The sequence below is a fragment of the Triticum urartu genome, chromosome 3A (assembly GCF_056163025.1).
Source record: "Triticum urartu cultivar PI428250 chromosome 3A, HENAU_Tu73, whole genome shotgun sequence".
NCBI classification, from domain to species: domain Eukaryota; kingdom Viridiplantae; phylum Streptophyta; class Magnoliopsida; order Poales; family Poaceae; genus Triticum; species Triticum urartu.
Window position 1 is genome coordinate 500964515 of NC_141875.1, and position 11660 is coordinate 500976174.

At 45.7% G+C, this 11660-nt stretch overlaps 1 protein-coding gene across 1 annotated transcript; it reads left to right on the plus strand.

Annotated features, from left to right (window-relative positions):
• The first annotated feature begins 3194 nt into the window (after positions 1-3194).
• LOC125544650 (putative glutamate carboxypeptidase LAMP1) lies at positions 3195-8203 on the plus strand. The gene is made up of 12 exons (XM_048708393.2): positions 3195-4335; positions 4425-4492; positions 5257-5338; positions 5509-5601; positions 5704-5856; positions 6204-6272; positions 6498-6585; positions 6659-6748; positions 6979-7067; positions 7181-7297; positions 7379-7519; positions 7634-8203. The coding sequence occupies exons 1-12, from the start codon at positions 3319-3321 to the stop codon at positions 7814-7816; spliced, it is 2190 nt and encodes a 729-aa protein (XP_048564350.2). The 5' UTR covers positions 3195-3318; the 3' UTR covers positions 7817-8203.
• The last annotated feature ends 3457 nt before the right edge of the window (positions 8204-11660 follow it).

The following is an 11660-nucleotide window of genomic DNA, read 5'->3' on the forward strand; positions in this document are numbered from 1 at the left end:
ACTGTATGGGTCTGAGTCAGATGCCGTAGGTTGTTTTGTGTTCAGTGGCATATAAGGGCATTTCTAACCGATCCCCTAAAAATATTGGAGGATCCGGCGGAGTAAACCCTTCATGGCGTATGATTTGACCGGACCTAGCCAATCCCCTATATATAACAGAGTATTTTTTGTCTTTTCTAACTTTGCAATTATAGTATACATTGCAACTACATATGATCACACATATAGAAACTAAACATAATATGATTATGTTCAAGCAAATCATGAATATAGTTTACACACCGAATTTTAAGTTAACAAACCAAATTATTCGAATTTGAACACACCGAATGGTCCAAATGTAGAAAATAACATGTGACAGAACAACTAGGACTCGCTATGACGTCGCTAGTGATGCTCAATAAGATCTTGTTGGAGCTGAGCATGAACTTGTCGGTTCTTGATCTTGTGATACCCTTCAAGGAATGCCAGGATCCTGTTCGTATCATATTCTGGCTCAGCCAGTGTCCCATTGGTGATGCACCGAAAGTTCTCAGACATATCCCTCTCATCTTCAATGATCATGTTATGCAATATGATGCAATAAGTCATGATCTTCCATAGAACCTTGGACCTCCAGTACTCGGTAGGATCACGAACAATTGCAAAGCGCTTCTGAAGCACACCGAAGGCTCTCTCCACATCTTTCCTGGCAGCTTCTTGACATTTGGCAAATTGAATGTTTTTGTTACCTTTCGGACGCAGAATTGTTTTGGATAATGTGGCCCATGATGGATAGATGCCATCCGCAAGGTAGTAACCCATCTGTAGTTGTGCCCTTTGACCGAGTAGTTTCAAGCAGGAGTATCTCCTGTAATAAGCCTAGAAAACAACAGTGATCTCAAGAGCACATTCAAGTCATTATGCGAGCCAAGCAAACCAAAGAATGAATGCCATATCCAAAGATCCTTCATTGCAACTGCCTCAAGAACGATCGTTGGATCGTTGCAGTGGCCTTTTTAATGACGCTTCCATCCCGCAGGATGATTATTCCATGCCCACTGCATACAGTCAAGTGATCCAAGCATCCCTGGACATCCTCTTATGAGCGTGGGTTAAGGGCCACCATTGTCATGTCCCATCAAAAAAGGGATCATGTGCATCGATACGCATGGTAATTAATGGCCACTCCCATGATCCTCGCAAGTGATTAACAATTCCCATGATAAGGAAAACACGATCATAGTCATCAATACATGGGCTAGTCCTGGAGGCATGACTGGGGATTCATTTGGTCCACTGAATCACATATTCCAGGATCATAGTAGTTATAGCATATAATATAAACTCTTAATTATGAACAGAGAAATATAATAATACAATATTATTGCCTCTAGGGCAAATTTCCAACACTCGACTTCTCACAAGGGTCTGGATGTATCCATGTTGAATCGTAGTCCGGAAACATTCCCGCGCAATTGAGTCGCGAAATATTCCCACGCTCGGGATCCGATGAAGATCTAGCAGGGCTTTATCAACAGGGATTACTCTTATCTATGGGCCGACCGAGCCATGTGGCGCTATTGGCCCAATTATCAATCTGTCGTGCGAGCGTGGGTTAAGGGCCACCATTGTCGTGTCCCATGAAAAAAGGGATCGTGTGCATCAACATGCATGGTAATTAATGGCGATGCTCGATCCCCGCAAGCGATTAACAACTCCCATGATAAGGAAAACAATATCATAATCATCAATACATGAGCTAGTCCTGGAGGCATGGCTGAGGATTCACTTGGTCTTTATAACTCCCCACATGTAATTGAGTTTTCCCCGGAATCTCATATTCAAGAACCAATACAATAATATCGCATAAATATAAACTGAAGTATGAACACGGAAATATAATTATACATTTATTATTTCCTTTAGGACATATTTCCAAGACCAGGCCTAAGCGAACGCAAGGAGGGCACTTGATTTGGGTGTTTATGCCTGGTCAAATTAGGGTGTCAATATTGGGTTGGGTTTAGGTGTCGATATTGGGATCGATTAAGGGTTTGATAGGGCTCTAATTGGGCATGTGCATGTTGGCATGAAAACTCTTAATCTTGTTGTACGATTTCTAATGGCAAGATCAGGAGTTTACTTATATGGTAGTGCGGTAGTTTCAATGTTTTCCATGTCAATGGTAGTTGGCTATACGTGTTAGTGTGTTGATCTTCATGATCAGTCCATGCTACATGTTCATTCATTGATCTTGTTCATGTCATCATTGCAGTGCTCTGTTGGGAAGCTTGTGCTCAGCAATGTTGCCGAGGGTAACTGGTCGAAGGGCAAGGAGGTGGCAGAGGTCAGTGCGTCAAAGATGTTTCAGGTCAAGGCGGCGAATTTCGGCCATTTTCATGAGGATGCAGGTCCAACAGACTTCTATAAGGTGATCTTAGCGCATGTGTTGGAATTACTGCGAATCCCCGATGGCTTCCGTAAGCACATGACCAACATTGCACCGAAAGTCGTTCTGAGAACACCGGCTGCAACTAGAGGGTCACGCTCCGGGAGGTCAACTGAGGGTTAGCCCTTGATAATGGGTGGGTGGGCTTCGCCGCAGCTCACCAACTGAAGGTCGGTTACCTCGTCACCTTCAAGGCGCACAACCTCAACCTTTTCGATGCAAGAGGTGGTGGCCAAGTGCAAGAAGCACGACGAAGCACTTGCCTTGATCCTGGATGTTTAATGTGTTTTATTTAGTCCGCATGTTGTGTCTAATATAGCTATCTGCTTAGGCCGTGTTTCTATTATGACCAATCTTATTATTGTAGTCCCAAATGTAGTGTGAATAGTTGTCTAAATTGCTCTGTTCTGCATATAAGTGTGTGTCCTTGTAACCTCATCACTGTAACGAAAAGTTAACACACCACATATCTTGCACGTAACCACAGGTGCTTACAACTAAATTGCGTGCTAGTGGTTCTCCTATAATACAGGCTGGCGTTTTATGAATAACCAAATTAAATATAAAATCCCTGACAAAAATAAATAAATATAGAATATGGTTTTCAGCATGCATTAGCTGAGCGTGACCGAACCGAGCGAAGGAGGCCAAAAATGATGCCGTGGTACGTAGTGTTGCCGCACGGCCGGCAGGTGCAGCGCTAGCATTGCCATCGCGCAATACAAGACGTCGCGATCGCCGCAAGTTAAGAAACGGCAGGCGGCCATCTCGGTGGTGTGGAAACAGAGCAAAGCAGAGCACCCATCATCACTTCAAATGCAGCTAGTCGTTACCACTGACCCCTTCCCTGCATCCGCTCTCCCTCCCAGCTACCCCCGTCTCCCGCCATGTCCCGCCCCGACGCCGCCTCCCTCCTCTCCCCCTCGCCTCCGCCGTTCAAGCCCCATCGCCGCGGCCGCTTCCTCCCCTCCATACTCGCCGCCCTCGCCGCGGCCGCCGCTCTCCTCCTCCTGGCCGTCCTCCGCTCGCCGCCGACCCCGTCCCCCAACCTCGGCTCCCTCTTCCTCTCCCTCGGCTCCAACAACACCGCCGCCTCCCACCTCCGCGCGCTCACCCTGCACCCCCACGTCGCCGGCACCAAGGCCAACTCCCTCACCGCCGCCTACGTCCTCCACGCCTTCTCCTCCCTCTCCATCCCGTCGCACATCACGCCCTACTCCGTCCTCCTCTCCTACCCCGTCCACCGCTCCCTCTCCCTCTCCGCGGGGCCCGGCCGCGCCGCCAAGCCCTTCTCCCTCACCCAGGACACCTACCCCAGCGACCCCTACGCGCGCGCCGCGGCCGAGGTGACCCCGACCTTCTTCGCCTACTCCGCCTCCGGGTCGGTGTCCGCGGAGGCCGTGTACGCCAACTACGGCCGCGAGGAGGACTTCGCCTACCTCGCCTCCCGCGGGGTCGACGTCGCGGGAAAGGTGGTGCTCGCGCGGTACGGGAGGATCCACTGCGAGGACATCGTGCACAACGCGCGCGCGGCGGGCGCCGCGGCCGCGCTGGTGTACCCCGACCCGCTGGAGTACGGCGGCCCGGCCGGGGAGGGGACGTTCCCCGACTCGCGGTGGCTGCCCCCGAGCGGCGTGCAGGTGGGGAGCCTGTTCCGGGGCGTGGGCGACCCGACGACGCCGATGTGGGCGTCGTCCGAGGGGTGCGAGCGCGTGAGCGTGGAGGACGCCATGGCCACCGACGACATGCCGGGCATCCCGGCGCTCCCGGTGTCGGCGCGGGACGCGGCGGAGATCCAGCGGGTCCTGGGCGGGGCCGAGGCGCCGGCGGGCTGGCAGGGCCGGGACGGCAGCCCCGCGTACCGGCTTGGCCCAGGGCCGGCCGTGCTGAACCTGACGTATCAAGTACGTTAAATTCGAGGCGCTTTTGTCTCGTTTGCCAGATTCTTTTTCAGGTGCGATTGTTGTATGATGCTTTTGCTTGGAATTTGCAGGGCAATGATACGATGGCGACGATTGAGAATGTCTTCGCGGTGATCGAAGGCGCAGAAGAGCCGGACAGGTAACTCATTATCTCTCATCCTGCATCATCAACCATCATCAAGTACTAGTAGTGTAACTTTTCGGTTTTAAAATGCCTCCGCTGCCTTGTCGCGGAAGCTTCTATTAGACTGCAAGTTGAAGTAAAATATGCATCGTGCCTGAGCACTTCCAAATACCGAGCACTGCTTTTGGACCATTCGTAGACCTTCAGCTTCAGGTGTAGCTAATTTCACCCCGTAAGATATATGATATTCCTGTCAAGTGCATCTTATTTTGCTTGCTTGGTGCATCCAATTCTTTTTTTTAATTGAATAACCTAGTCAAGTGGCACGATTTCCTAATTCCCATACCACTTTGGGCTCCACTTTACTGATCAGAAAGTTCTCCGGCTACGCCCTTTCTATATTTCAAAACGGTGCATCTGATCTGCTCCTATTCAGATTCAACTACTCCAGCTTCATACTATCAATCTGAATTCTCAAATGGCTATGGGGGCACTTGATTTGTGCTTTGTATATAGAAATTTGATCTGTTGCTTTCGCCGTGATAAACCTGTATTCTCGAATGGCTATGGGGTACACAAGTCCGACTTGCATTTTATTTTATTTTATTTTGCTCAAGCTAGCTTGCTTGGAAGCAAACAATTTGATCCAACTTCGTCATGGTTTGGTACAACGATATTACAGACGTGCCAATCTGCAGTTAGGAGAAGCAGTTCCAGTCTTATTTATTTACTATGAAGGATGTGACTAAGCTAACCAATTTTAACTTTTCATGACACAGATATGTTATCCTGGGAAACCATCGCGATGCCTGGACGTTCGGAGCCGCCGACCCCAACAGCGGAACAGCAGCTATGATCGAGGTGATTCTTGTGTTATAACATATGTTCTCTAAGCAATCCAGTAGGCTGTTCTTTTCTCTGAACTCTGCACCGTGGCATAATACACTAATACTGACCGCTTTTTCTGAATATCGGAATTGACTTATCAGCACAAATCTTGAACATGCTAACTTCACTTGCTGTCCATCTAGCTAGCACAAAGGTTTTCGATGCTGCAAAAGCAAGGGTGGAGACCTCGAAGGACAATCATTTTCTGTAGCTGGGATGCAGAAGAGTACGGATTGGTAAGTCTCTCTCTTCGAGCACAACATTCGTTTGTTATACACACGTGCACGTAGGCACCTTACAAGCAGCTGCAATGTTGATCACAATTTACGTTTATGCAGACAGGATCAACTGAATGGGTTGAAGAAAACAGGGAGATGCTTTCCTCAAGAGCTGTTGCATATCTGAATATTGATGTTTCGGTAGTCGGTCCGGTTTTACTCCCATCTACAACTCCCCAACTGGATGAGCTACTCCTTGAAACAATGAAACTGGTACGCACATTGTTCCAGAGAAAAGTACTCTCTCCGTCCCATAATATAAGAGCGTTTTTTATACTAGTTTGGTGTCAAAAAGGCTCTTATATTATGGCACAGAGGGGGTAACATATTTACATACAAAAGAGTCCTAACTGATAGTCAGTTATTTGATTTTGGTCATACAAAAGAGTAACTGTTGAGTGGTCAACACTGAACAGTGGGTGCCTCAACTTTGAACCACATGCCTGTGACAAATTATTTTTTTGAACAAATGCCTGTGACAATATCATGCTTATGCTATTTTTCTTATTAATAACAAGATGTTCAAAAATTCAAAACGTTCTGTTTTTTTCAATTCAAAGGTTCAAGATCCCGACAACTCATCTCAGACGGTGTATGATGCATGGGTCAAATCCAATGCTTCTCCCAAGGTGAGTTGTAAGATGACTTCCTTATACAGCTAGCACACCGTTATCACTTGCGGTATATAGTACTGATTGCTGTCAAACTCTGGGTTCCTTTGTACATAAAATGAAACCTGCAGCTTCGGGGTTTCATTTCTGAATCTTCATTTTTAAATTTCAGCTCCAACTCTGAAAATGTTCCTAGCTTTTTACTGTAGTTAACGTATATTGTCTCTGATATCCTGCATGAAGATTCAACGACTGGGCAATGGAGGATCAGACTATGCAGCATTCGTTCAACATGTTGGCATTCCATCAACCAACTTGATATTTGGAGAAGGTAGGGGCGCACTTCTTGTTCTTTATTCTTGCGGTTTCTCGTATGTCTAATGGTGCTCCTTGGACATTGACAGGGCCAGGATATCCTGTTTACCACTCTTTATACGATGATTTTGTATGGGTGGAGAAGTTCGCGGACCCTGGGTTCCGTAGGCATGTCGCAGGTGCAGCCCCGTATTCCTTTTGTGCTGTGTGTTACTCCCTCCGTTCACAAATATAAGTTGTTCTAACCTTTTTCTGAACCGGATGCACATAGACATGTTTTAGTGTGTTTGTTCACTCATTTCGGTTCGCATGTAGTCCATATTGAAATATCTAAAACATCTTAAGTTTGTGAACGGAGTGAGTAGTACTTGGTAGCTTCACAGCATAACCTAACATTATCATCTCACAGCTGCTAGCATCTGGGGAATTATGGCTTTGAGACTTGCTGACGAAGAGATCATACCGTTCGATTACATGTCCTACACCACCGAGCTTGAGGTAACACCGTCCAATGAACGCAGTAACATTCGCAGGCAGGGGCATACAAAAAAGGAAGATCGCTCCAAGCCTTATGAACTTGAATTGTTTCCTCTTGTTTTTTTTCTTGTCAGGCATACACAAAAGTAGTAGAGAAGGAAACCGAGGGGACGGCTGTCAGTTGCTCCCCGTTGTACAACTCAATCAGAGCTCTGAAAAAGGCAGCTACCAAAGTTAACAGCGAGCGAAAGGTAACTCAGTTGCTTCAGAATTGCCGCTCAGCCAATACAATCTTGGATATGCTAGCTTTTTAACTTCAGAAATTTTGTTAGGAAATTCAAAGGGAGCTGTCAAGCAAGCAGCTGAGCAAGGGCTCGATGAAGATCCGGGGGCTTAACGACCGGCTCATGCAGGCAGAGCGAGCCTTCACTAACCGGGAAGGCATCTTCAAGCAAGCCTGGTACAAGCATCTGGTCAGTGAACAACTCATCCACACCTTTCTCTTCCGTGCGATTCACCGCGGTATCTCGTGATCCCCCGGTTCGTAGTTGTGGCCAGTTCTGATTTGCGAGTGTCGCCTGTTGCAGATCTACGGACCATCGGAGCAGAACGACTGGGACACCGCGTCGTATCCTGGCATAGCCGACGCCATAGCCACCGCGAGGAGCAGCAACACCTCGGCGTCCTGGAAGCTGGTGCAGCACGAGGTTCACAGGGTCGCCAGGGCCGTGGCACAAGCATCCGCCGTGCTCAGCGGAAGCCTCACATGACAGGATCACAGTCCGTCAGCAATGGAAAGAGCATCAAAATTGTTTCAGGCCGTGCATAATCATGCCGGTGCCGACTATTAATCCTCTGGGGAATATGTTTCAGGCCGTGCCTCGTATCATGCCCATCAATCTGCGCATGATGCGACCCATGTACATATGCTTTGGATAGATGTGTGTATGCAGTTCATTCAGTTGATGAGCTGCAGCAGTGCATTCAGTTGATGAGCTGCAAAATTATGTAATACAGACCAGGGCACCTACTGTATTGTACAGATTGAAGTTTGGTGAACCTGCTGATGTTTTTTAGGAACTTCAGGTAACTGGGGGCTGTTATCCGGCGGGTCATCTCGATCCGGTCGGTTTAGCTTTTCGGTGAATCCGTCTGAATTCGACTGGTGCTTGTGGTCTTTGAAGTTTCTACAGATCCTTATCGGTGTTTTCTTATCTAGTGTGACGATTTGCTTCGCTGGTTGTGGCCGTCAGCATTTCCTGGTCCGCATCGAGGACTCACCGGCCATTGCTTCTACAATTTTCTGGGTTTAAAAAGTTTGCTCCGTCGAGGCGAAGTCCCACATGCTGCATCGAGCCGTTGCTCCGTCGAGGCGAAGTCCCACATGCTGCATCGAGCTATGCGGCGCACCGCTGATGAACGCATATGAGGAAGAAGACTTCGGCACCCCTAAGAATTTGAATGTAATTTTATTTTTCTGTATGGGTGTGTTTGTAAGGACATTTGAAACTTAATACATTTGGCATTAGGCATTTTCGCAAAAAAGGAAAATCATGGGGTTCTCATCTCTTTTTTTAGCAGTACGGGGTTGTTATCTGCGCAGCGTCCAGTGGCTCACCTCGCTCCACCCGAGCCGACCCAATGAGTACACTAATGCTTTTTTCGATTTTAAGTTAATTTTTTGCCATCTGCAAAAGAAAAGTTATTGCTTTTTTGTTTTATTTCATAGGAGTATTTTACTTTATTTTATTTTCACTCTTTCGTTTTACTTTCTCCCCTTTTATATATATTTCGAAAATATCTTAGGTCAGAGAATTAGTTCATGTAATTTAAGCTGGTTACCTGTATTTTTTTCCATCATGTACTAATAAAATATTTTAAAATAATGTTTGTGTATTTTCAGAAAAGTGCATGCATTTAAAACAATGTTCATGCAATTTAAGAAAAGCATTGATGACATTTAGAAAATTTATTCATGAATTTTTTTAGAAAGTGTATATCTTTTAGATAATTTTTAAATGATTTTTTAAAGTTTTCAAGTCTTATTGAAAATGTCAATGTAGTTTATGATAAAAACAATGTATTTTCCAAAAAATGTTCATGCAATTTGAAAAAGTTCATGTAATTTTGATATGTGTCGTGTCATTTTAAAAAACATCATATATTTTTAGAAACTATTCATGTGTTCACAAAAATGTTCATGTGTTTGTCATAAAATAAATAAATTTCTTTTCAACAATAGAAAACCATGAAATTAAATTGAGAAATGGAAAAAAAATAATAAAAAAGCAAAAATAAAATAAAAGATAACTAGAGAAAATAAAATAAAAAAGAACTAGAGTAGAAAACAAAAATGATGGTAATAGGACAAAAGAACAGAAAAGAAAAATGAAAATAAAAAAGATAGAAAATAAAAAAATAAAAAATAAAACAGAAACCTAGAAAAAACCCGAAGCCAAATCAAAAGAAAACATGAGGAAACCAAAAAAGAAGAAAATCCCTAACCATGTGTCGCCTTAGATGTAAGTCCCCGGCCAAACCCACTTATTTACCCACCGGTTCCTTGCCGCTTGACTACCATCCAGGATTTGACTGGCCTCACAGACCAACACTAATTTTTTCTGCATTTTTTGTCCTCATTTGTGCGTGCCCAAAATCAACTTCCAGGTCAGTTACTCATCTTTAAATTGCTCCAAGACAAGCACACTGAACTTTGAAATTTCTCTCGGATAAGTTTTTGAAAAAGAAGATGCATCTTGTTATTTATGTGAATGGTACATCATTCCTATTAAGCTGAGATGTCACATTAGAGCAGCCACAATGTAGAATTTTATGGCCTCCATACTTGCCTAAGGCTTTGGAGGCCGTCGTTATACACTGCAAGGTTATCCTCTAAGCAAGAGTGTTCTAGCATTGTTGCTAAGGCTAGAGGCTGCCTCCAAGCCATTTCCTTTAACCATAGTTATTTAGAATAGTAAAGCTGAACATAATATCAGCCCTCTCGTGCCATCAGACTTTTGGACCATCAGATCTCACATCCCGATAGTTACTGGTCGTCCGATCTGCCATTAGCTCGCGCACTGGGCCATATGTCCTAAAGTTTAGCTACTTCGCAAGAAAATCCGAAGCCCGTGGTTTATTGGGCCGTCTGCCTCACAAAGCCCATTTTCCAGCCTCGTAAATCATGTAGCTGAGCTATGTGTATAAAAACTGTTGAAAAAAGCAATACTTTAAACTATATGGGCTCCACCTTAAAGGCTAGATGTAGATGTAGATACCATACACTACACTCTTGTCAGCATTGCTTGAAGGCAATGTCATGGGACCCACCTTAGAGGCAGTAGCTCTTCTAAACATTGTTGATGCTCTTATTGGATCTTAGCCTTTGTGCACAATCTTCCTTATTGTGGTACATAACAATTCAGGATACAACCATTATTCAAGGGAGCAACTATATTGAGAGGATAGTCGGGTACCCTTTCGGGGGACTACCAAGCGGACGCATGCGGACGCGTTCCAGCAGCCACGTAGTGCGCCCCAATGCCGCCACATGTCCCACGCCCTGCGGAACACGTTTTTTCACGTGTTTTGGTGTTTTTTCAACAAAAAGAATTTAGGTATTTCGTGTTTTTAGATTTTTGCTTGTTTTCTAGGGTTTTTCAAATATTTTATTTTTTTGTTTTCTTCCCTCTATTGAAACCAACGGAAAAAATAGCACACTATTTTCGTGCTATAGCGTATTTGGAAGGGGCACGCTATGTTTGATCATTTTTGCTCGCTATGGCACTATTCGCGTTATAGCGCGCTATTTCCACGCTAAAAGAAGTTGTAGGGTTGTAGCGTTGCCACAACCTAAGAGAAAACAATAGTCGAGCACCGGCGGCCCAAAACTACCCCTCGGTCAGCCACATGCCCACATCCCACACCCGTCTCATTCTCAATCTTAGATGGTCAGACCTAATGAAAAACTAACCCCAACTCATACACCCTTCCCATAAGAGCTGCAACAGCGGCAGTGTCTTCTCATGAGCGGCAACGGCAGTGACTTCCTCTGGCTCGACTCCAGCCAACACTGGAAGGGACGATCACTAGTAGAAAACAGGGCTTTGGTCCAGGCAGGGAAAGCCCATTAAACCCGGTTCACCCATGAACCGGGACCAATAGAGACATAGGTCCCGGTTCATGAGTGTCGGTGTCAAAACCGGCGGATCTCGGGTAGGGGGTCCCGAACTGTGCGTCTAGGATCGATGGTAACAGGAGACTGGGGACACGATGTTTACCCAGGTTCGGGCCCTCTCTATGGAGGTAATACCCTACTTCCTGCTTGATTGATCTTGATGAATATGAGTATTACAAGAGTTGATCTACCACGAGATTGTAATGGCTAAACCCTAAAAGTCTAGCCTATATGGGTATGGTAATGAGTATACGTGGTGTCCTTTCCGGACTATCCCCTTCGGTTTATATAGACACCGAGGGGATCTAGGGTTTACATGTAGTCGGTTACATAAGAAGGAATCTTCGGTCACCAAGCTTGCCTTCCACGCCAAGTAGAGTCCCATCCGGACACGGTGCAGTCTTCGGCCTTCATGTCTTCACAGCCCATCAGTCCGG

Coding starts and splice junctions, on each gene's coding strand:
- LOC125544650 (XM_048708393.2), top strand. CDS start 3,319: ATGTCCCGCCCCGACGCCGCCTCCCTCCTCTCCCCCTCGCCTCCGCCG. Junction 4,336..4,424: donor TGCTGAACCTGACGTATCAA/GTACGTTAAATT, acceptor TGGAATTTGCAG/GGCAATGATACGATGGCGAC. Junction 6,273..6,497: donor AATCCAATGCTTCTCCCAAG/GTGAGTTGTAAG, acceptor TCCTGCATGAAG/ATTCAACGACTGGGCAATGG.